This window comes from Anomaloglossus baeobatrachus, chromosome 2 (genome assembly GCF_048569485.1).
Source record: "Anomaloglossus baeobatrachus isolate aAnoBae1 chromosome 2, aAnoBae1.hap1, whole genome shotgun sequence".
Taxonomy (NCBI): Eukaryota; Metazoa; Chordata; class Amphibia; order Anura; family Aromobatidae; genus Anomaloglossus; species Anomaloglossus baeobatrachus.
This window is the reverse complement of record NC_134354.1, coordinates 23995911-24021762: the sequence shown is the minus strand read 5'-3', so window position 1 is coordinate 24021762 and position 25852 is coordinate 23995911. Positions and strand designations below refer to the sequence as shown.

The following is a 25852-nucleotide window of genomic DNA, read 5'->3' as shown; positions in this document are numbered from 1 at the left end:
ATGTCCACCACCACATCACTAGTGACTGTCGTAGACATAGCAGAGAGACACATGACATTGGGTTCTCTTGGCAAAACAACATAGAACAGTTTATTTTATCTTCCACCATCATGACAGACATGGTCACACTTCTACGTACCTGCTGCCATTATCTTGTGGGGTGCTTCGTCCCGGCCTATCCCGCTATATGTGAACTAGTCCACCAGCCACTGGACCTATGCCTCCTCTTTCTCCCTTTCCTCTCTTCAGCTAACCTGGTCACTCAAATTCCTTGGGCCCATCTGAGGTTCTCTGCCTCAACGGCTGTCTAATCCCTGGACTCTTCTAAACCCATCCAGAGGTAAGTCGTTGGCTCCGGATCCTTGGAGGCTACCACTGACTTTTTGACTGGCCCAAATTACAAGGCCACATCCTCACTCCAAGAACTGTTCCGCAGTACTGCTCTCTCCAGGCCCGTCCCTCTAATCAACCTACTGGCCATCTTTCACTCCTGCCACCTATAACAGTACTACATCTCGCTATACAACATTAATACATTTGCATTGGGTTCTTGACCTCAAGGTGACGCCAGCCTCTACACGCTCCCGGCACTGCTACATCAAGAAACTGCATTTTCTAGCAGCAACACTTATCATCACAATTTCTACATGATTCAACACATATATAACACATTCAGCATAAAACATAGTAGGAGTGGGAGTAATGTGACCACCTCCTACATTGGCACCTGAGGTTCATGGTAATCTTTTTTCCACCTCACCCCCTTTAAGCAGTGTGAGCCATAAGTCATGCAGCAGTTGAAAATATAACGGCACTTCTGAACAGTGGTGCACAAGTAGGATCCAGTCCCATGCAGAACCAAAATTGAACTTGGCCCTCAGGTAAGGTGACCACGTACGTTTCGGTCCAGAATCACCAGTGTGCTGAAAAATACATTGTGACAACCAACGATCATGAGTCAAAATACATATAATATGAATAAGTATTAAAGAATAGCTGGTGACAGATAATTACCATGAGTCAAGATTTGTATAATATATATAGCTATTCATGAAAAAATAAGCACATTAAAATAGTGGGAAAAGAAGGAAGCAATCAATCTCAGTCTATGGTTGGAAGGAATATTATGGGACGTGATGGCGCCTGGAGAGGAAAATATATCTCAAAACTATAGTCAAATAAAGTTTAGACCGGCCCAAGGGAGCATGTTCTCTATGATTAAACCGCGGCATCCATACTGAAATCTGTAGGCGCTAGCCGGCTTAGAAAAAGGCAAGGGGCGGGACCTATGCACCACAGTAACCAATAGTGAGAGACTATTCATCCATAGAAGAACGCCAGCGATAGGATGAGGGTTGGGGGTGCCATCCATGAAATGCATAGAGAGGGGGTGTCAGAAACTGTGTAGATTGTCAGCCGGCGTGCAGCGGGGAGTGAGCGTGAGACGCTGCCAAAGGTAGCAATGGAAACCGAAGCACTCTGCACATGAGACGGGATTGTGAGTGAGAAACACGTGTTTTATACGGCTCTGGAACAAAGGAGACAAAATAAATGTTAGCATTAAGTGGAGCACAGATGGACATAAAAGAATACCAGAAGGAGAGCACATGGAGTAAAGGGTGGCCTAAGGATTAGTGTTCCCTATGCAACAAGAAAATGTAGGAGGTGGTCGAGCAATGTAAAGTGTAATGTGATGGCAATATGTTAACAATGTGCAGTGAAGTGTATTTGTGGCGCCCTGGACAAGCCAGGTCGTCACAGGTACTGCAACAACACACCCCACACCCCGGCTAGGCACATCAAAGTCAGACAAAAATCCTTGTTGCCTCCCTCCAGGGGCTGATGTCCACACCAGGGGGTGGAGCCAGGCGGTTGGCCCCACCCACCGAGGAGTTCACAGTCCTGGAGGCGGGAAAAGGAAGTTAGTTTCAGTTTGGAGTTGAGAGAGTGAAGTGGTAGAGGAGCAGACTGACCAAGTCCGGGTGCGTGGCCCGGGCACATACAGCAAGGTTGGCAGACGGTGGTGACCGTCTGCAGGAGAGGCCGATAGACGTGAACCGTAAGGACCGGGGACGGGCAGTGGCCCGCCGGTACCGGACCGGGGAGCGAAGAGAAGCCAGCACCATTCGTCAGGGCCTACGGACCCCGACCAGGCTTGCAGTCGCCGTAAAACCGTCAAATCCGTTAGCGAAGGGAACCTCCTGGGTTTCCCAGCAGTCAAGACCCGATTGAAGGCAACCGCTCAACCGTGAAGGGAAATACAGTCACCTCCAAGGCTACAGTTCCCAGGGCCAGAGCCTGCGGGCAAAAGGGGCTCCCACAGCATCCATCCAAGCTGGGGAGTGGGTTACCGGTGGGAAGCCATCAGAACCGAGAACATAACACAGGTGCAGGGAAAGGCAGTCACCGCCAACCTACCGGGAGAAAAACCACCGCAGCCGTCTGTGGGACCCGTCCATCCAGCCGTTTGTTTTACCGGAGACTTTGCATTCATCATTGGCTGAGTGAGTACCGCCATGCCGTGCCGTGCGGCACCGCGCTGCCCCCGCGACCCTGCACCTCACCAAACCCCGCCATCCACCTTCCAGTCACCCTCACCGGGCCCCGGGACCACCAAAAAACCCCTACCCTCGGAGGGGAGAGAAACATCTCAGCTGCTCCCTGTCATCACTCCCGGGATCCCCATCCAGAGCAGCGGTGGTGTCACAACCTCACCACAACCGTGGGTGACGTCACGGACAATACCCTTCAAACCCCAACACCTCCCCCCCTTTCACTCACAGGCGAGGAGCGCCGCTCGAGCCACCGAGCAGCAAGCAAAGCAGCCCTGAGCCGGATCCGAGCGTGGTGAGCGCAGCGTCCCCTCCCGCCCGTGACATATTAGTCAGATAAGCTTTAGATTAAGACATAGGTTTTATCAGATATAACAGGAATGTTATGTAGATAGACTGTTAGTAATAGAGACACTTAATGTCAGGTTCAGCTCACTGAGGGGTGGAACTAGTGTTGAGTAGAGAGTCACTTCCTGGTTACAGAGAGAGCTGAATGTCAGGATAGGGTTCGAGTAAGAGAAGACGTGTCTATGGTGTCAGGACCAGTCAAGGAACCTCGAGAGGTCCGGAGCCTAAGGCTCACCCCAGCTGGCTCAGGGAAGTCGTACGATTAGACAGCCATCAGGACCCAGAAGCGGATGACGGTGTAAGGAAGAGGTGGAAAAGAGACACAGGCCTGGCAGCTTGAGGACGAGATCCAAGAAAGTGGGGATAGGTTGAGAGAGCGTACCCTACAATAACTGAAACAGCAGAACCGTGAGAAGTAAGGCCATGTCTGTCATAGCGGTGGGGGTTAGCAGCCAGTAGCTGCTTGGATTACCCTTATCTAGCAATACAAAAAATGCAGCGGGAGCCCATATATATATATTTTATTATTTATTTAAATAACAAAAAAAAATGGGCTTCCCTGTATTTTGATTGCTGGACATCACAGTGCTGTAAAAATAAATCATTAAAAAAATGACGTAGCGCTCCGCGGTATTTTTGATTCTCAGCGCAGATAACGCAGACAGCTACGGGTTGCCACCCCCATCTGCCTGGCATTACCTTGGCTGGCAATCAAAATACAGGGAAGCCCATTAATCTTTTTTATTTAAAAAAATAGTTAAAAAAAATGACGTGGGGTCCCCCCATTTTTGATAGCCAGCTAGGGTAAAGCAGAAGGCTGTAGCCTGAAAACCACAGCTGGCAGCTTTACCGTGGTTGGGGATCCAATGTGGAGGTCACCCAAAGCACTTTTCTATAATTATTTTAGAAATAATAATAATTACAAAAATAGTAGGGTCCCCCCCCAAATTGGATCACCAGCCAAGGCAAAGCGGACAGCTGTGGTCTGGTATTCTCAGGGTGGGAAGGTCCATAGTTATTGGCACTTCACAGCCTAAAAATAGCAGGCCGCAGGCGGACCAGAAGTGGCATATCCACTAGATGCGCCAATCCTGGCGCTTCACCCCAGCTCATCCCGTGCCCTGGTGCGGTGGCAAACGGGGTAATAAATGGGGTTGATACTAGCTGTAAGGTCACCTGACATCAAGGCCAGCAGTTTGTGATGTCATGGCGTCTATCAGATACCCGACATCACAAACTGTCAGTACTAACAAAAAAAGATAGAAAAAAAAATGTATTTGAAAAAACACTCCCCAAAACATTCCCTCTTTCACCAATTTATTGTAAGGAAAAGAAATAAGGGGGTCCCACGATGACTCTGGACCGTCTAGAATATGAAGGGACACGCTCCGAGAACGTATCCCCCATTTTCTAGGAGTGCAGACCCTCCATGTGAGGAGTGTGGGTGCAATGAATCTGCCCTCACTCTCCCCGGGTCCACAGCAGCAGAGTCCATGTCGTAAGTGTTGCTACCAAAGCTGCAATGCCCTGCTCATGAGGTAAGGGCATGCCTAATCAGGAGAACTATTCTACATTTACAAATATTGGTATTTGCTGATATTATTGCTATTCCACCTACTATATATTGGGGATAGGATCTTGGAGATGGAATACCCCTTTAAGTCCAGTTATCCAGCTGAATGAATACTAAACAACAGAGCTCGCTATTTAGACACGTTTTCTTGTGGCGTATAACGGACTCTCATGTTTGGTAGTCGTTCAGCAGGCCAACAATAAAATCAAATACCTCCATTTGGAAATGTAGTATAGCTCTCCTGATCAATTATGTTCCTTACATCATGAGCAGGGTATTCAGTTGCACATGCGACAGAAATCAGAGGAGTAGGGTGAATGCGGCCGGCGCGCTGCTGTGCCATCTTGGATTTCCGGGAGGGGGGGGGCACTTTGGCGACACCGTGGGACCAGAGGGGACCGGGGAGGAGATTTATCACCCATCTGACATGTTTGTGCATGCCAGATGGGAGATAAATAATGTTTTACCGGCGCTGTCATTTACTGTAACGTGATCATCGGTATATGGTGTATACCGGTGATTACAAGAGCAGGGACCGGAAAAAACAGCCTGAATCATGATCTTCAGGGTCTCAGCTACCCCCTGAAACCCCGGAGATTTTCTGACGCTGGGGGGCGTTATTCACTTATTTCTGCCTGCTGTTTATAAACGGCAGATCAGAATAAGGCTACATTCACACGACCGATCCGTTTTTGCGGTCCGCAAAAAACGGTCCTTTTTTCACGGGTGCATCCGTGTGGCATCCGTTTCCATTCTGTATACGGTCCGTATGTCATCCGTTTGTCATCCGTGCGCCTTCCGTTTTTTTTGCGTACTGCAAAAAAACTGAAGGAGGGTAAATGCATAAATTTACCCAGGATCCATAGCTTCATCCTACATGAGGCAGTCACATGTTCACTCCAGTGCCATTTTCTACTGCTTTTCAGTGTAGAGCGCTCTGGTGATTTTCCTGTGCTTGTACACTTCATAACAGTCTTTTCTGTCATTATAATGGCAGAAAGACACATCATGTCCCACCCTCCTGCATTTAGTAATTTTGCACCTTTGGTGCCTTTCATGTGGCACTAACGGGTGCTTAGCCTTGTATTTACCAAAAAAAAAAAATGACATGGGGTTCCCCCTATTTTTGTAGCCAGCCAGGGTAAAGCAGACGGCTGCACCCTACAGACCACAGTTGGCAGCTTCACCTTGGCTGGTAATCCAAAACTGAGGGCACCCCACGCTATTATTTTAAATTAAATAAATAATTAAAAAAAAACAAAACATGGGGTCCCCCCAAAATTGGTTTACCAGCCAAGGTAAAGCGAACAGCTGGGGTCTGATATTCTCAGACTAGGGAGGTCCATGGTTATTGGACTCTCCCCAGCCTAAAAATAGCAGGCCGCAGCCGCCCCAGAAGTGGCACATCCATTAGATGCGCCAATCCTGGTGCTTCGCCCCAGCTCATCCCATTGCCCTGGTGCGGTGGCAAACTGGGTAATATATGGGGTTAATACCAGATGTGTAATGTCACCTGGCATCAAGCCCTGGGGTTCGTGAGGTCAGGCGTCTATCAGATACCCGACATCACTAATCCAGTCAGTAATAAAAAAAAAAATAGACAAACACATTTTTATTTGAAAAAACACTCCCCAAAGCATTCCCTCTTTCACCAATTTATTATAAAGAAAAACAAATCCAGGTCTGCTGTAATCCGAGGGGTTCCCATGACGATCCATACCATAGTCACTGTCCCAGTCAATGAAGAACAGAATGTTCCCCATTGGCTGGGAGAGCAATGCAGTGACCTGTGCGAACATCAATAGGACAGCCCAGGTCACTGCAGGGCATGACAAGTGCTGCTGTCAGGAGCGAGGTACATTACCTGCGTGACGATCTCCTGCACTGCTGACAGCAGACCTGTCACTGACTTCAATGACCGCCGCCTTCCCAGCCAAGTATCGCGGGAGCCTGTGACGTCACTGCTAGTCACAGTCTCGGGTCGGCAGCGAGAGGAGGAGATGTGACAAGCGGCGGCCATGGAAGACAGTGACAGCGCTGAGGTTGGGAGGGCGGGACTTCATCACCGCAGGTAAGCCGAGCGGGGCCATGTGTGCCGAATGCCAGGTGGGTGGAGCCAAGCGGGGTAATGTGTGCGGAGTGCCAGGTGGGTGGAGCCAAGCGGGTAATGTGTGCAGAGTGCCAGGTGGGTGGAGCCAAGCGGGGTAATGTGTGCGGAGTGCCAGGTGGGTGGTGCCAAGCGGGGTAATGTGTGCAGAGTGCCAGGTGGGTGGTGCCAAGCGGGGTAATGTGTGCAGAGTGCCAGGTGGGTGGTGCCAAGCGGGGTAATGTGTGCAGAGTGCCAGGTGGGTGGTGCCAAGCGGGGTAATGTGTGCAGAGTGCCAGGTGGGTGGTGCCAAGCGGGGTAATGTGTGCAGAGTGCCAGGTGGGTGGTGCCAAGCGGGGTAATGTGTGTAGAGTGCAGGTGGGTGGAGCCAAGTGGGGTAATGTGTGCAGAGTGCCAGGTGGGTGGAGCCAAGCGGGGTAATGTGTGCGGAGTGCCAGGTGGGTGGAGCCAAGCGGGGTAATGTGTGTGGGCGGCGGAGTGCGAAGTGGGTGGAGCCTAGCGGAGCCATGTGGCTCTGAAGACGTCAGTGCCGGGGACTGCATGGCTGGGGACAGGTGAGTGTGAGTGTGTGTGTGTACATGCCGCGTGCAGGAGGGGGCGGAGCCCAGCGGAGAAGTGTCGGCTCCCTGCACACGTAACCAGGGTAAATATCGGGTTACTAATGAAAGCACTTTGCTTGGATACCCGATATTTATCTTGGTTACCAGCTTACCGCAGGCTGCCAGCGATGGCTCCCTGCACACTGTAAAAACAATAATAATAATTTATTAATTTATATAGCGCTATTAATTCCATAGCACTTTACATACATTGGCAACACTGTCCCCATTGGGGCTCACAATCTAAGGTCCCTAACTGTATGTTTTTGGAGTGTGGGAGGAAACCGGAGTACCCGAAGGAAACCCACGCAAACACGGGGAGAACATACAAACTCCTTGCAGATGGTGTCCTTGGCCACGCTTTTACTGATAGAACTGTTCTCGAACGTAACTCGAGCTGCCGAACTTTTAGCAAAAAGCTCGAGTTCTAGTTCGATCTAGAACACCCCCAAAATCACTCGAACCGCGAACTGGAGAACCACGAACCGCACTCAACTCTAATCATAATGCATTTCCCATAGTTCTCCATATATTATAATGCACCCCATAGTCCTCCATATATTATAATGCACCCCCATAGTACTCCATATATTATAATTCACACCATAGTCCTCCATGTGTAAAGTAGCCCTCCAATTATTAAAATGAATTTACCATAGTTCTCCATATATTATAATTCACCCCATAGTTCACCATATGTTATACTGCACCACATAGTCCTCCATATATTATAATTCACACCATAGTCCTCCATGTATAAAGTCGTCCTCATAGCCCTCCAATTATTATAATGAATTTCCCATAGTTCTCCATGTATTATAATTACCTTATAGTTCTCCATATATTATACTGCACCACATAGTCCTCCATTTTTTATAACGCAACCCCCATAGTCTATGTATAAGGTAGGCTCCATAGTCCTCCATATATTATAATGTAGTTCCCATAGTCCTATATGTATTATAATGCAGCCCCATAAATCTTCATATTGTATTATGCAGCCCCATACTCCTGCATGTATAATGCACCCCTACAGTCCATGTATAAGGTGTCCTTCATGTTTATTATGCAGCCCCATAGACCTCCATGTATAATGCACCCCCAGGCCTCCATGTATCATGCAGCCAGCCCCCCCAGGGCTTCCATGTGTCATGCAGCCAGCCCCCCCAGGGCCTCCATGTGTTATGCAGCCAGCCCCCGGGGCCTCCATTTGTCATGCAGCCAGCCCCCCCCCAGAGCCTCCATGTGTCATGCAGCCAGCCCCCCCAGGTGTCATGCAACTAGCCTTCCCAGGGCCTCCATGTGTCATGCAGCCAGCCCTCCATGGCCTCCACGTGTCATGCAACCAGCTGCCCCAGGGCCTCCACGTGTCATGCAGCCAGGCCCTCCCCAAGGCCTCCATGTGTCATGCAGTCAGCCCCTCCCAAGGCCTCCATGTGTCATGCAGCCAGCCCCTCCCCCCACCAAGGCCTCATGTGTCATGCAGCCAGCCCCTCCCCCCACCAAGGCCTCATGTGTCATGTAGCCAGCCCCTCCCAAGGCCTCCATGTGTATGGATCCATGGATATATCCGTCATGGAGCGTGTCCCGTTAAGCCTCGCCCCCTGCCACGGGCAGGCGGCGGCGATCGGCACACATATCAGCTGTTTTGAACAGCTGACATGTGTGCCTGCATGTTACGAGTGGAATCGCATTCCAACCGTAACATTAACCCCTTACATCTCGCTGCCAAAGTCTGGCAGCGAGATGTATATACGCGCGGTGAAGATTTTCACTTACCGCCGCCCCCACCGGAAGTCACGTGAGTGATCGCGTGACTTTCGGTGGTTGCCATGGTAGCACAGGGTCATGTGATGACGCCTGCAGCTATGATGTTTCACTTTCGTTTTCACCCGGCCAGTGAAGCAGGAAGTGACTGTATCTGCTGTTTACAGCTGTATAGCTGTGATCAGCAGATAGATCAGAGTGATCGGATTGCTGATCGCTATAGCTTCCTAGGGGGACTAGTAAAATTAAAAAAAAAAAAGTTTTAAAAAATAAAAAAAAAAACCTAAAAGTTCAAATCACCCTCCTTATCCCCATTGAAAATTAAAGGGTTAAAAAAAATATATACACATTTGGTATCGCCGCGTTCAGAAATGCCCGATCTATCAAAATATAAAATCAATTAATCTGATTGGTAAACGGCGTAGTGGCAAAAAATTCCAAACGCCAAAATTACGTTTTTTGGTCGCCGCAAGTTTTACGCAAAATGCAATAACAGCATCTGCACAAAAATGGTACCATTAGAAACGTCAGCTCAAGACGCAAAAAATAAGCCATCACTGAGCCATAGATCCCAAAAAATGAGAACTCTACGGATTTTGGAAATTGGCGCAAAACGTGCGCCACTTTTATTGGACAAACTTGTGAATTTTTTTAATCCCTTAGATACAAGTAAACCTATACATGTTTGGTGTCTACAAACGCGCACTGACCTCAGGCATCATACCCACACATCAGTTTTACCATATAGTGAACACCGTGAATAAAACATCCCAAAAACTATTGTGCCATCACACTTTTTTTGCAGTTTTTCAGTACACCATATGGTAAAACTTATGGTTTCATTTAAAAGTACAATTTGTCCCGCAAAAAACAAGCCCTCATATGGCAAGATTGACGGAAAAATAAAAAAGTTACGGCTCTCGGAAGAAGGGGAGCAAAAAAACAAAAATGGAAAGCTCCCCGGCGCTGAAGAGGTTAAACAAAAGAAAAAACCCCTTAAAAATACATCTTATTAATTCCAATTTAAAACAATCCCCAGACAAACACACATAAACAGGACAGACAATCCCAAATTTGCCAAGGTCCAGTGGGACCCCTCTGTAAACCTAACAGATAGGAGCAGGCAAATAAGTGGGGGAAGTCAGAATGTCCCCATTGAACAATCAGTTAATGCTGTACCTTGATTATTCCAATGTTGTGAAGGAGTACCAGAGAAGGTAATAATGGTGCAACCAGGGTATGGCCCAGATTCCCTATAGTGGCCCTGCCTAACCGCGGAGGTTGGCACCCTAAACCTGGACGCTGTGGCGCCCCCGCTCAGCGATGACGCACCCTTCTTTCCCTCCGCTGATCTAATGTGCAGCTGATCTGGGAAAGGGGGGAGTGTGGGGAGGTTGCACCAACAAGCTATTCAATCAAATGAGGACTCAAACACACATATCAATGATACAGAAAATATTCCGTCTTTTAGAGTGTTAAGGTGGACCAGATCAACAAAAGGGATCACTTTCAATAATAAAGTACCAAATTTGGATCCTAGGTGCTCAAAAATTCCACTTGCATAAAGTTATAATTGTCCAACAAACCTCTAGTTAGACAGATAGATACGGTGAAGTACATCAATGCCTCATTAGTATGTTACATACAACTTCTGTGTACCACCACTCACAAGATGGATATAGTCCCCATGCTGACAATCAACAAAAAGACATAGGACTCTTTAAATAAGGTCACCAAAAAAGACCGTTTGGTCACAGAGCAGTCCTCTCTATAAGCTATTGGGGACCATCCAACAAGATATTTCGTGAGAAGGTGGGCACTTCACAGAAGGCAATACAGATAATAAACTTTCACAGAAGGCACATTAATATATACACCTCACAAGAGTGCAGTGGGGCACAGCTAGAATTAATCAGGTCCAGGTACCCCGGAAATGTGATCGATCGGGCGCACCAAAATGCTCTGTTTAAGAACAGAAGTGATCTTCTTATATCTACTCCAAAGAGTGATGATAATAACATGACGAGATTGATAGGGATGTATGATGACCAAAATGGTAGGATCATGTCAATATTGAGGAAACACTGGAACATCATAAAAAGTGACCCAGATATTGGCGAGGCTATTTGTGATCATCCCTCGATTACATATAAGAGAGGAAGAACCCTAAAGGATGAACTTGTCCACAGCTTCTATGCCCCACTAAAAAAGAGCGGAACATGGTTATACCGTAGGGATGTGGGCACCTTTAAATGTGGATCATGCACATATTGTAAATATGTCTCTCCCTCAAAAGAATTTAGAAGCTCAAATACAGGCAGAATGTATAAAAATCGTTACTTTGCTAACTGTAAAACGGAAGGCGTAATCTATTTGTGCACATGTAGTTGTCCAAAAGATTACGTGGGCAAAACCAAGAGACAATTGAAAATTAGGGTAGGTGAACACCTGGGTGACATCAGAAATAAACGAGATACCCCCCTAGCTCGTCACGTAAAGAGCTGTCATGGTGGCAATCTTGACTCTATCTCATTTAGGGTCATTGAGGTGATCCCACTATCGGTTCGGTTAGGAGATTGGGACAAGAAACTTTTGCAGAGGGAGACACGCTGGATCTTCTGGCTAGATTCTGTCAACCCTAGTGGTCTGAATGAACAGTTGGTCTTCTCTAGTTTTATTAAACCAGCTTCCCCCCTCCTCCCCCCCCCCTTTCCCCCCCCCCCCTCCCGTTTCCCCCTCCCTCCCCCCCCTTTTTTTCACCCCATTTTCCTTGTCCCTTTTTGGTCCCTGGTCCTGGGCCCTCCAATTTTGGACTGAGCCTTGTAATATTTGGGTTATTTCTCCCTGAGTCTAGTCAGCTATGGCTCGTTAATGATTTTATCACGAGCGATTATATTTCTGTGATCTAATATTCACGGATTTTGATATGGGTTAATGGATTAGTTGACCCTATTTGTATTTGTCCTATCTAAACAATGTCCCCAAACCTTAGTAACCATATTTACTCTGTTTGTGTCCTGATCCGTTTTATGTTACTAATCTTAATGTGAGTTACAATATTATATAAGGATGGTTATCTATTATGCTATCAGGCTTGCTTGTTTATTTCACAAGTGTATCTATTGACATTAATCACTATACCTCCTTGGGGTTTAAAAGGAGATATTTAGATATATATAATTTGTTGCTGATAGATTAACCTCTTAGGGCTCAATTCTCTAAGTGTTGCTATAGTTGGGCGGAACGTCTTATTGGTGCTTCTTGTTCTGAGGGGGATGTTTATCATCTCAGCACATCAGCCTTTGTTCTTACACGCCACTTCCGGCTATTCATCTTTGGAACGTACGTTTTGTTCCACAACAAAGGCTGTAGGTTGTCATCCCCGTTTATAATATTGGCGCTTCATATCTGGAGGGGTTAATTAATTTATTTATCCATTACAACTCCTTTTGTGTCCGGTTACTATGTCCGGCGCAATCCCTGTGGAACGCACGCTGCGTTCCACAGTATGCATTACAGAGACAGCGCTCTGACATGAAGCCCGCTGATGTCACTTCCTGTGACGTTGGCATTTTCCTGCCTCTCCTCCGTACATACCATATATGGGCAAGGCTCCGTGGTTGGGCTTTCCTCACCTACGTCACTGCCTATGACGGTGGGGGCGTAACTTCACATCCGGGATCACTGTTGATGGGTGGCGTCTGGCGCCATTTTTAAACACTGACGCCCTGCACATATCCTGGAACGACGGTGACGGATACCAAGTTGCACACTTGGCTGACTGCAGCCTGTGCCGTTTACCCTAATAGGGAGCCCCTGATGAACCCCGATGTGACTCTTGATTGGGGGGAAACGCGTTGGGCAAGGTTTTGAGGTGTCAATTTGGACCCTGGTGTATTTACACCATTCATAGGACTTCAAGGATAAGCTAAGTACTATGTTTATATCTGATGAATTTTAGCATGGTTACCTGGACCTGATTAATTCTAGCTGTGCCCCACTGCACTCTTGTGAGGTGTATATATTAATGTGCCTTCTGTGAAAGTTTATTATCTGTCTTGCCTTCTGTGAAGTGCCCACCTTCTCACGAAATATCTTGTTGGATGGTCCCCAATAGCTTATAGAGAGGACTGCTCTGTGACCAAACGGTCTTTTTTGGTGACCTTATTTAAAGAGTCCTATGTCTTTTTGTTGATTGTCAGCATGGGGACTATATCCATCTTGTGAATTAGTGGTGGTACACAGAAGTTGTATGTAACATACTAATGAGGCATTGATGTACTTCACCGTATCTATCTGTCTAACTAGAGATTTGTTGGACAATTATAACTTTATGCAAGTGGAATTTTTGAGCACCTAGGATCCAAATTTGGTACTTTATTATTGAAAGTGATCCCTTTTGTTGATCTGGTCCACCTTAACACTCTAAAAGACGGAATATTTTCTGTATCATTGATATGTGTGTTTGAGTCCTCATTTGATTGAATAGCTTGTTGGTGCAACCTCCCCACACTCCCCCTTTTCCCAGATCAGCTGCACATTAGATCAGCGGAGGGAAAGAAGGGTGAGTCATCGCTGAGCGGGGGCGCCATAGCGTCCAGGTTTAGGGTGCCAACCTCCGCGGTTAGGCAGGGCCACTATAGGGAATCTGGGCCATACCCTGGTTGCACCATTATTACCTTCTCTGGTACTCCTTCACAACATTGGAATAATCAAGGTACAGCATTAACTGATTGTTCAATGGGGACATTCTGACTTCCCCCACTTATTTGCCTGCTCCTATCTGTTAGGTTTACAGAGGGGTCCCACTGGACCTTGGCAAATTTGGGATTGTCTGTCCTGTTTATGTGTGTTTGTCTGGGGATTGTTTTAAATTGGAATTAATAAAATGTATTTTTAAGGGTTTTTTTCTTTTGGTCAATAATTGTGAGTACCCCCTTACATTAAGTTTTTATGGTCTTTGGCTGAAGAGGTTAAACAAACTTTTTTTTACCTGTTTTAAGGCACTATGAAGAAATGACCAGTCTACTCGGTCAAATGCCTTTTCAGCGTCAATTGATAAAATACAGGATGGGATATGACTTGACTTGGCATGAGACATAAGTAATAAAGTGGGGACTGCCGTTTGCTCAATGTATTGATCAATTTTTGCATGTCTACATGACTGGGACCTATCTGCGTATTGTCCTCTGATATTATATAAAGATTCATAGTAGTCTTTAAAAGTTTGGGCAATCCGATTAGATTCATGGACATCCTCCCCCTTAGCGTTACGAATCTTTGGAATATATGTGTTGGGAGCTCTTGGATGTATGTGTCTTGCTAATGGACCTCCACATTTGTCCGCAAATTCATAAAAGAAGCTGCGCATCTTTTCCCTATGTGAAAGATAACTCTGATCCACCAATTTCTTCAGATCGTCTCTAAACTTATTCAGTTCGATCATAGTTACATCTGTTGGATTCTGTTTGTGTTTACTCTCTAGATCCTGAATTTGAGCTAGCAACTCAGTGATGTGAGCCACTCTCTCTTTTTTTAGTCGTGACCCTTCCCTTATTAAAACGCCACGAATGACACATTTCATAGCTTCCCATTGAATAGGGTGTGGGGTCTCATCTTTATCGTGGACATGAAGAAATTCCTCAATCGTTTTTTTGACTGCCTCAACCGCAATAAATTGGGGTTTAGACACCAACTCCATTATTTGGCACTTCCACCCAGTGGTTGGAAGGAAAGAAAAATGGGTGCATGATCAGACCAGGTCATAGTGCCAATTGAAGCAGCAGGTCCCCAACGCAGAAGATGATGCGAAATAAAAAAGTTATCAAAAGTTATCTACTATATGTATTGTGGAAGGACGAATAGAAAGTATAATCTCTCTCTCTCGGGTGTAGGATCCGCCAGACATCTACTGCCTGTAATTTGGCTAAATGTGCCTTCAATGTGGACAGCTGCAAAGAGGGAATTGAGGACTTACCAGAAGAGGAGTCCATTGTCTTATCCATAATCATGTTGAAGTCACTACCCAGCAGGGGCGGACTGGGGTGTCTGGGGCCCACCAGGAGAATTGACTCCAGGGGCCCACCCTACAGCTAAATATAAACACCCATTAGCGTTATCCCCATTATTGTGTTGCTTTGACTGTATACACAGGCGGCTCCTGCACATCTATATTGTGCACCATAACTGTGATGTACAATTATAGTAGTTTGCAGTAATGGGGTCTTTGATGATAACAAGTTATCACCGATCCACAGGGTAGGTTGGTGATAACTTATTGATCAGTGGAACCAGACCAGTGGAAACCGCACCGATCCGAAGATTGGGGAACTTTTTGCAGCAGGAGGTGGTGTGTGTGACCGCAGCTCCATTCATCCTCTGTGGGGTGGGATGTGTGACCGCAGCTCCATTCATCCTCTGTGGGGTGGGATGTGTGACCGCAGCTCCATTCATCCTCTGTGGGGTGGGATGTGTGACCGCAGCTCCATTCATCCTCTGTGGGGTGGGATGTGTGACCGCAGCTCCATTCATCCTCTGTGGGGTGGGATGTGTGACCGCAGCTCCATTCATCCTCTGTGGGGTGGGATGTGTGACCGCAGCTCCATTCATCCTCTGTGGGGTGGGATGTGTGACCGCAGCTCCATTCATCCTCTGTGGGGTGGGATGTGTGACCGCAGCTCCATTCATCCTCTGTGGGGTGGGATGTGTGACCGCAGCTCCATTCATCCTCTGTGGGGTGGGATGTGTGACCGCAGCTCCAGTCATCCTCTGTGGGGTGGGATGTGTGACCGCAGCTCCATTCATCCTCTGTGGAGCAGCCAGATAACCAGCATAGCGCTCGCAGCCACTGAGGGAATTAATGAATCAGGGGTCGAGTCGGACACGAGCTCCAGTGTAATGGGGGATAAAAGTTGCACGATCGGTGCAGGTCCCAGCAATCTGTCCACACAGATGAATAAGTTATCACTTATCTTTAGGCCACGTTCACACACTTTTTCTCTGATTTTTACTGCTCCTGGTTTTGGCTTCAAATACTGAGGTAAAAAACCTCACTGAATACTCAGTGTGTGAACGTGGCCTTAGTAAAGGTGGTTACTTGTTTTCACTGGAGAATCTCTGTAAGTGCATATTTACTGCAGTGTAATAGTCACAGGACAGGGCAGGACAGGGAGGGGAGGGGTTAAATGTTTAAGTATTTAATTTCTACTGGAAATAATCTCCCCCTTTATAGAGAGAAAAAGTGACCTCCATACACAACACAATCCACTGTACCAAAACCAATAATACCATATACAAGGGGGAAATACCGCCACACCGTGACCAGACAACATATTACCACCACATAGTGACCAAATACAGCCACATACAAGGGAGAAATACCACCACACCGTAACCAGACCACATATTACCACCAAACAGTGAACAAATACAGCCACATACAAGGGAGAAATGCCACCGCACCGTGACCAGACCACAAAGTGACCGAATAATACCACATACAAGGGAGAAATACCGTGACACTATGACCAGATAACATACTACCAACACATAGTGATCAAAAGCAACCAACCACATACCAGAGAGTAATACCACCACATCATAATTAGACCACACAGTAACCGAATATTACCACATACAAGGGAGAAATACCGCAACACTATAACCACACCACATAATTACCGACTATAACTAAATACAAGAAAGTAATACCGCCACACCATAATAAGACCACATAGTGATCGAATACAACCACATACAAGGGAGAAATACCGTGACTGACTTACCAGTGACGTCTCTAGCTGACTTTATTCATCTTCGCTTTTTCTCTGCATCCGGCGCTGACCGCCATCACTTCTTCCTGCCATGACGCGACTCTGCAGAAAATAACAGTCACCTATAGCCGATCACCCCCAGAGCACATTCCTCACTATTTCCCCAATTTCTACACCACGTCAGACTCTTGTTCCCCCATTGGAGACAGTATCCTCAAAATTAACTTATATTTCATCAGTAATAATGTCCCCTAATTTGCCCCTATAGTAATTATGCCCCAAGTGCCACCATAAACTAATAATGTATGTCCCTCATTCTGGCCCCATATAGTAATGTATGTCCCTCATCCTGGCCCCTTTTATTTAATAATGTCTGGGGAAACAAGTGGAATTAGAAGGGGTTGTTAATTGCTTCCTGCACAAAATATCACCCCACAATCCTGCTCTCCAAAATAGCCCCACAAAGTGCCCCTTTCCAAAATGTCCCCCCAAAAATTGCCCCTTCTATAATATCTCCCCCAACTACATCCCTGTATAAATTCCCCCCTTCCTCGTTATACTATGCTGCCTTCCACAATCTTTGATGCCTCATAATGTCCCCCACTGACCTATAATGCCCAAATTTGCTTTATAATGGCCCCCATTACCCTATAATGTCCTTCCACTGCCCTATAATGTCCCCCACTGCCCTATAATGTCCCCCACTGCCCTATAATGTCCCCCACTGCCCTATTATGTCCCCCACTGCCCTATTATGTCCCCCACTGCCCTATAATGTTCCCCACTGCCCTATAATGTCCCCCACTGCCCTATAATGTCCCCCACTGCCCTATAATGTCCCCCACTGCCCTATAATGTCCCCCACTGCCCTATAATGTCCCCCACTGCCCTATTATATCCCCCACTGGCCTATTATATCCCCCACTGGCCTATTATATCCCCCACTGGCCTATTATGTCCCCCCACTGGCCTATTATGTCCCCCACTGGCCTATTATGTTCCCCACTGCTCTATACTGTCCCCCACTGCCTTATTATGTCCCCCACTGCCTTATTATGTCCCACACTGCCCTATAATGTCCCCACTGCCCTATTATGTCCCCCACTGCCTTATAATGTCCACCACTGCCCTATTATGTCCCCCACTGCCTTATAGTGTCCCCCACTGCCCTATAATGTCCCCGACTGCCCTATTATGTCCCCTACTGCCCTATTATGTCCTCCACTGACCCATAATATGCTCCATAAAGTCCCCCACCGCTTCTTAATGCCACTTGTAAAATAACACTGCTCCTCCCCCACCCGCAGCCCCTCATATAAAATTACATCTTCGGCTCCTCTGGAGCGCTTACCTGTGCCTGCGCGTCCTCCTCTTCATCCCTGCAGCTGCGGCCCCGGTGATGATGATGCCGGTGCAGGACTGAGGCGCGCTCCTCTGCAGCCCTGGCAATGATGGTACGTTGCGGGGCTGAGCAGAGCTGCTCTCTCTCCTGTCACCGGCCGCACTGTACAAATGTATTGCGCTCCTGAAAGACGCGCATAAATCTGAATACCGGCGCGGTCGGTGCAGGCCTGGGGACTCCCGCAGTGCACCGCTAGGACCTTTGGTTAGTCACATGACACATGTGATGTCACTAAAGGTCCTGCAATTGCGAAAACTTCAGTGATCGTACAGAACTTGTACGATCACTGAAGTTTACGATTGAAAGGCTGGGGGCCGGGGCCCACTCAGGCCTGTGCATGGGCGGGCGTACCCAGGATCAAAACTAGGTAGGGGCAAGCCATGGTCGTTCACGTTGTAAAATATTAAAACGTAAAAGGTGAATGAAACGAAAATTTTGAGAATTAAATGTAATTATAGCTCGATTAATGACTCCGCGCCCCTCCCCACACACACACACACACACACATACACACACACACACAATACCTTGCACCCCCCATTACCATCTCCCCACGCACACAATACAATGCACCCCCCCATCACCCCCTCCAAACACACACACACACACACACACACACATACACACACAATACAATCCCGATCACCCCCCCCACACACACACACACACACACACACACTACAATGCACCCCCATTACCCTCACACACACACACACACACACACAATACACGCTCCATTACCCACACACACACACAATACATCCCCCCATCACCCGCTACACACACAAATACAATGCACCCCCCGTCACCCGCTACACACACACCCACAATACAATGCACCCCCACTACTCCCTACACACACACACACAATACAATGCACCCCCACTACTCCCTACACACACACACACAATACAATACATCCCCCATCACCCACTACACACACACAATACAATGCATCACCCCCTACACACACACACACACACACACACAATACATCCCATCACCCACTACATGCGCACACACACACAATACCATGCACCCCCCATTACCTTCTCCCCACGCACACAATACAATGCACCCCCCCATTACCCCCTCCAAACACACACACACAAATACAATGCACCCCCCATCACCCCCTACACACACAATGTACCCCTCCATCACCCCCTACACACACACACACACACACTACAATGTACCCCCCATCACTCCCCACACACACAATACAGTGCACCCTCCATTACCCCTCCCCCACATGCAATACAATGCACCCTCCATTACCCCCTCCCCAGACATAATACATTGCACCCCCTGCACACACAAATTACACTGCCCCATCCCTACACACTCCTGCCTCCCCCCCTCCCTCGGAATACAGTGCTCCCCCTCTGCCTGTCACAAAGCTGTGTCTCCTTCACAAATGTCCCCCGTTATGTGTCCTCAGCCCCTCCCCACTCATCCCCATTAATTACACCTGTCTCTTTGGCTCCTCCATGGAGCGCTTACCGCTGCCTGATGAATCCAGTGTGGCAGCTGCAGCACTGTGATGACGTCAGCAATGTGCTGATCTCATCACGTTGCTGCACGTCGGTGGCGGGGCCCAGTCCCAGCACGCTGTTGAAATATATTTACGTCTGAAAGACGCAAATACATTTGAATAGGAAGAAGCTGCGGTCACCGGCACCGGCGCACTCCTCTGCACTGTGTGCATGGCGGGCACACAGCAGTTATTTAAGTGGGGGGTGCCTTTCAATAATGGTGACGATCACCCGCAAGGATTAACCAACATCATAAAAAATGCATAAAGAAAGAGAGACGATTATATAACCAATCCCCCCTCTGGGGTCTAGCTTCCACAATAACTTGTAACAATTCTCCCAAGAGGAAACCAAAACATTGAACTATAAGTTCTTGAATAAAAACAAACTATTAGGTGCAGGTATAACAGAGAGGTAAGCAGGAGTGGTCCTGGACCAATAAGGGCCCTTAAGGCTGGTTTCACATTAGCGTTTTTTTGGCATGCGGTCCCCCCCAATTTTGGTAAAGCCACACGGCTGAAGGCTGGTATTCACAGGATGGGGAGCTCCACGCTATGGGGAGCCCCCAAGCCTAAAAATATCAGCCGGAATTGGCGCATCCATTAGATGTGACAGTTCCGGGGCTCTACCCGGCTCATCCTGGTGCGGTGGCAATCGGGGTAATAAGGGGTTAATCATGGCAGGCGTCTACGAGACACCCCCAATGATTAACCTGTAAGTGAAAGTAAATAAACACATACACCCGAAAAAATACTTTATTTGGAATAAAAGACAAACTCCCTCTTTCACCATTTTATTAAAATCCCCAAATACCTCTCCAGGTCCGACGTAATCCACAGAGGTCCCACGACGATTTCAGCTCTGCTACATGAAGCTGACAGGAGCGGCTGTAGAACACCGCCACTCCTGGGAGCTCCGCGCTGCAACTGAAGGGAGTCGCGCTGTCAGCGGGGACGTCACTGAGGTAGTGCCTGCGTGTGCGGTGATGATGGGGGCGATAGTGCCGGTGTTTGTGCGGTGATGATGCGTGCGGTGAGTGTGGGAGTGAGTGAGTGTGTGGCCTCCAGAATTGGTCGCAAAGCTCTCCGCTTGGACAGCGTGGTTCTGTACAAGTCCGCTAGGAACTGCAGACGGGCGCAATCAAAATCAAATGGACTCTTGATCCTGGCCTGTTTCATTATTTCTTCTTTGAGAGTAAAATAATGGATTCGGCAAATAATATCTGGGATTGTCAGAGTCCTGGTTACGAGGCCATAGAGCTCGGTGTGCTCTGTCAATCAACAGTTCCTCCGTGGGCTCAGGTTCGTTTTTTTATTGTTGCTCTCCCGCTGATAAGCACACATCGCTATGTGTGACAGCGAGAGAGCAACAATCCTGAATGTGAAGGGAACAGGAGCCGGCGTCTGACAGCCTGCGGTAAGCTGTAACCAAGGTAAACATCGGGTAACCAAGGTGGTTACCCGATATTTACCTTCGTTACCAGCCTCCGCAGCTCTCACGCTGCCAGCGCCGGCTCCTGCTCCCTGCACACGCTAAGCTAAGCGGTGTGCGCTAGTAAATAAGGTAAACATCAGGTAACCATACCCGATGTTTACCTTAGTTACCAGTGTCCGCAGCTTCCAGACGCCGGTTCCGTGCAAGCGCAGCGTCGCTTGCACGTTGCTGCTGGCTGGGGGCTGGTCACTGGTCGCTGGTGAGATCTGCCTGTTTGACAGCTCACCAGCGACCATGTAGCGACGCAGCAGCGATCCTGACCAGGTTAGATCGCTGGTTGGATCGCTGCTGCGTCGCTAAAGTGTGACGGTACCCTTAATTAAATTCGGAGAGATAACTCCTCCTGTGGGGACTTCAGCTTTCAATACCAAGATAACGTCAGGGGATATCTGTATACTTGACAATAGGCTGATCAGATATATAATTAACCCCCACAGCCTCCTTTGCTCAGCGATCTCCAATGCTCCCCTGCACTGCCCAAATCTGAATGCAAATCTTCTGTTCCAGCTTAGGGGTGCTTCACACATAGCGAGATCGCTACCGAAATCGCTGCTACGTCACGGTTTTTGTGACGCAGCAGTGACGTCATTAGCGATCTCGCTGTGTGTGACACTGAGCAGCGATCTGGCCCCTGCTGTGAGATTGCTGCTCGTTACACACAGCCCTGGTTCGTTTTCTGCAAAGGCGCTCTCCCGCTGTGACGCACAGATCGCTGTGTGTGACAGCGAGAGAGCGACGAAATGAAGCGAGCAGGGAGCAGGAGCCGGCATCTGGCAGCTGCGGTAAGCTGTAACCAGGGTAAACATCGGGTAACCAAGGTGGTTACCCGATATTTACCTTCGTTACCAGCCTCCGCCGCTCTCGCTGCCAGTGCCGGCTCCCTGCTTTCTGCACATGTAGCTGCAGTACACATCGGGTTAATTAACCCGATGTGTACTGTAGCTAGGAGTGCAGGGAGCCAGCGCTAAGCAGTGTGCGCGGCTCCCTGCTCTCTGCACATGTAGCTGCAGTACACATCGGGTTAATTAACCCGATGTGTACTGTAGCTTGGAGAGCAGGGAGCCAGCGCTAAGCAGTGTGCGCGGCTCCCTGCGCTCTGCACATGTAGCGACGTTATGATCGCTGCTGCGTCGCTGTGTTTGACAGCTAAGCAGCGATCATAACAGCGACATACAAGGTCGCTGTTGCGTCACAGAAAATGGTGACGTCGTTATCGCTGTCGCTATGTGTGAACCCAGCCTTACCCTGGCTTCTGCACAGCAGGTGCTCGTTATCTTGTTAGGCCGCAGGCCTGCCACCAGCAAGTTATCTCCCAAAAGTCCTGCTGCACAATTGTCCCAGTCCTCAAACTGCCCAAAGGAGATCCGTGGGCACTTCCCTCCCACTCCACTCCCAGCTGGGGTCACCTCTCTTTCTGAATTAGCTCAGTAGTCGGTTCTTTTCCATGCGGGTGCTCAGAGCTCTCAGCACACACATCTAACCCGTGCCATTGCCAGGCCACGCCCCCCGTGGGCTTGAGCTTTTAATGATTTTCTCTGCCCCAGAGGATTGTGCCAGTATAACATTTGTATGTGGTGTGTTTGTTAGGTTGACCTAATGGTCACAACTGTTGCCAGCGATGTCCAAATGCAGAGGGAGTCCCGGTAACCCCCCCTGCTCTTTCCCAGTCTCAATGAAAACAGGCAGACGCTGTTATACACATAATCACTGGAGATGTGCGGCTCCCAAATAGAACTGTATTGATTTGTTTAGATACACAGGGTTATACAAAACTAATTAGGGCGTAACTATGTAACATACATATCCATTAGTCTACATTCATTATAGGTGTGGATTACATGTTCCCAGCAAGAGAAATTAACATGATGACTTTTATTGTAAAAGCAAAAAAAACCTGTTTGTGTCAGCAGTGTTCTTCACTTTCTTTAAGCCAAAACAATGAGTCCTTGAAAATATCTGAGTCTGTTAGGTAAACAATTCTTGTTTGTTTTCTTTGCAAGGAGAATGAGAGTCCATGACTTTTCTAACCAGTAAAAAGTTAACTTTTTCCTCACAATCCCCCCCTTTTGGCGTGAGTGATGGACGGGGAGCTATGTAGCAGGCTAGCCACCAGATACTATCTGAGCCGTGCGTTGCTCAGGGAGTGTCGTCCACATCCATCCTCCAGAAAACTGCCTGCAAGCCTCCCGACATGGGTCACATTATAATACGCCAAGGTGATTTCTAGAGGAAAGAGTAGAGAAGAAGAAAAAACAAACAACATATTAGTGATTTCATACGGGTGCTGAATAATCATTATATCTGCATTTCTTCAAGCAGCGGGAAAACAAAGGCATTAGCAATGTAAACACTACATAAACAGAGTAACACTTGGAACACTGATTGCAGTATCCCCATGAACCATCCTCCTATTCCCTTAAACCAGTTTGCAGGGTTGAACATTGAAAAGGTATTGCTCCACCAAGCATCTGAGCTCCTGAGTACCTCTTCATCATGTTTTTTCCTCAGTTTTTGTATCTCAGTTAAACTGGCTTGGGCTTTTAAGGTTCCTTTTGGATCTATGTAGTGACAACAGCTGGGGCCTATTACTTGGCACAACCCCCCTTGGGCCGCAGTGAGGTAATCCAGTACCAAAGTATGTTGGTTGGTTACAATGATTAATTGTCTCTGTATGGCAATGGTACTATTTACTGCTTGGAGAACCTCAAAAATTTGATCATCAAGATAGTCGGTGCTGTCCACAAACTTATCATACATCTGAATTATCATGGGATAGAGAAAAAGGGAACTGAAAAATTTGTTAACATGGCTCATTTGAACCACATGGGGTCGGCCACTAGGCCTGTCTTTGTTATCTGCCGCTCTCTTTACCAGTAGGTGGAGAGGCATTTTTCCTGCCGGTATGTCAGTGGTATTGATAATGAAGGTGGCAGGAGTCAAGCGGGCCAAGGTGCAGGAGCCATTTACTCCTACTGGTAGCCATTTGTAGGCATTGTAACCACAAACCCAGTAGGTCTGCGGTGGGAGATCCCAGATGGCAGAATGTTGTAGTATGAGTCTATGTACTATGTCTATAAAGGCCGATATGTTTCTGAGCATACACCATCCGGGAAGTTGGCCTAGGGGACTATAATAGCCTGTGGACTGTTCACCACAGGTTTCTCAGCCAGGCACATACGGGTCAGAATCATTGCACCATAAATTTCCGGGTTGGGAGTAACAAGTATCATTTGTGCCTTCTGGAAACAATGAATTGTGTGTCCACCCATGGTCATGCAGATGTCTCTCTAACAGCAAGGGTTTAATTGCATCAGTACTGTCAGAGGTTCGCCCAAAACTTATTTTATTTTGATTCCTTCTGTTGGAATCTTGCCCATAATAGGTGTTTTTGCGTAATTATGGGGTACCCAGCTACTTCCTTCAAAGGCTAAGAATTGCTGGGTTCCGGGAAGGCCGGTAGTAAGGTTGCCTTGCCACCAGGGGAAATCTACCCATCCTACTATTGGTATGGGCACACTAGTGTTCCACAGTGTTTGATACTTTGTGTCATTGACTGATAGTCTATTGTAACAGCCTCCCCATTGAAACACTTTGTTTATTGGGACTGGTATATAAGTAAGGCATGGAGGAGGCTGTCACAGGCGCGTGTGTACATATCCAGCAGTCTGTGATCTCAAGTTTTTCAGCTAACACTTCATGGTGGGTCTCAAATGAATTCTGCCGTGGTGTAGAAGGCCCCAGAAAGGAAGTACATATAGAAATACTTATCAGCAGTATTAGGCCTTTTTGCAGTGGCTGGCATGGACCCATGTCGATCTCCCCTCAAGTTTGACGGAGGTTTGAGTGGTCAGCTGGACAGTCAAAGGCCCTTCGAATCGTGGCTCAAGGGTCTTTCTCACGTGCTTCTTTAGGTAGACCCGGTCACCAGGCTTTAGGGAGTGGGTTCCTGGAACTGCATCAGGATCAGGTAGAGAAGAATAGACCCTTTGGTGGGTTTCAGTTAGTCTCTTCTGCAGGGAAACAACATAAGACGTTAGGCTATCACATTGCAGGTGTAACTCCTGCGGGAAGTAGCATCCTAATCTGGGTGCACTACCAAAGAGTATTTCAAAGGGTGAGAGCCTGTGCTTTCCCTGCGGGGTGGTCCTTATGGAGTAAAGAGCTATGGGGAGACATTCTGTCCATGGTCTACCAGTCTCCTCCACTGCCTTGGCTAGTTTGAGCTTTAGCGTTCCATTTAACCTTTCCACTTTTCCTGATGAGTGTGGGTGGTAAGGTCTGTCTAAGGCTGACTGAATGCCTAACAGGGCACAAGTGTTCTGAAAAACTTGTTCAGTGAAATGGGTACCTCGGTCTGACTCTATGACTTCAGGGAGTCCAAACCGGGGTACCAGCTCACAGGCCAGTTTTTTTTGCTGTGATTTTGGCCGTGGCTGAGCTGACAGGGTAGGCCTCTGGCCATCCTGAGAAGAGGTCTACACAGACAAGTACAAACTCGTAGATGCCATGTTTTGGCAACTGGATATAGTCTATTTGTACTCTTTGAAATGGGGCAAACGTCTTTGGCATGTGTCTTTGCGGGGTTTTAGTTAGCTGGCCTGGATTATGTTGTTGACAGATGTGACAAGCTTTTATTCTCTGGGAGGCGTATTGTCTGAAGCCGGGGGCTACCCAATGAGGTTGCATCTGGTTCATGATTG

At 47.8% G+C, this 25852-nt stretch overlaps 1 protein-coding gene across 1 annotated transcript in view; it reads right to left on the bottom strand.

The window, feature by feature from the left end:
* Positions 1–22866: 22866 nt before the first annotated feature.
* LOC142290868 (nectin-3-like protein) overlaps positions 22867–25852 on the bottom strand; it is a 67461-nt gene continuing 64475 nt past the window's right edge. Inside the window, exon 6 of the mRNA XM_075334925.1 lies at positions 22867–25162. Within this exon, the coding sequence (XP_075191040.1) occupies positions 25153–25162 (10 nt within the window). The 3' untranslated portion in view covers positions 22867–25152. The remainder of the gene's footprint in view (positions 25163–25852) is intronic.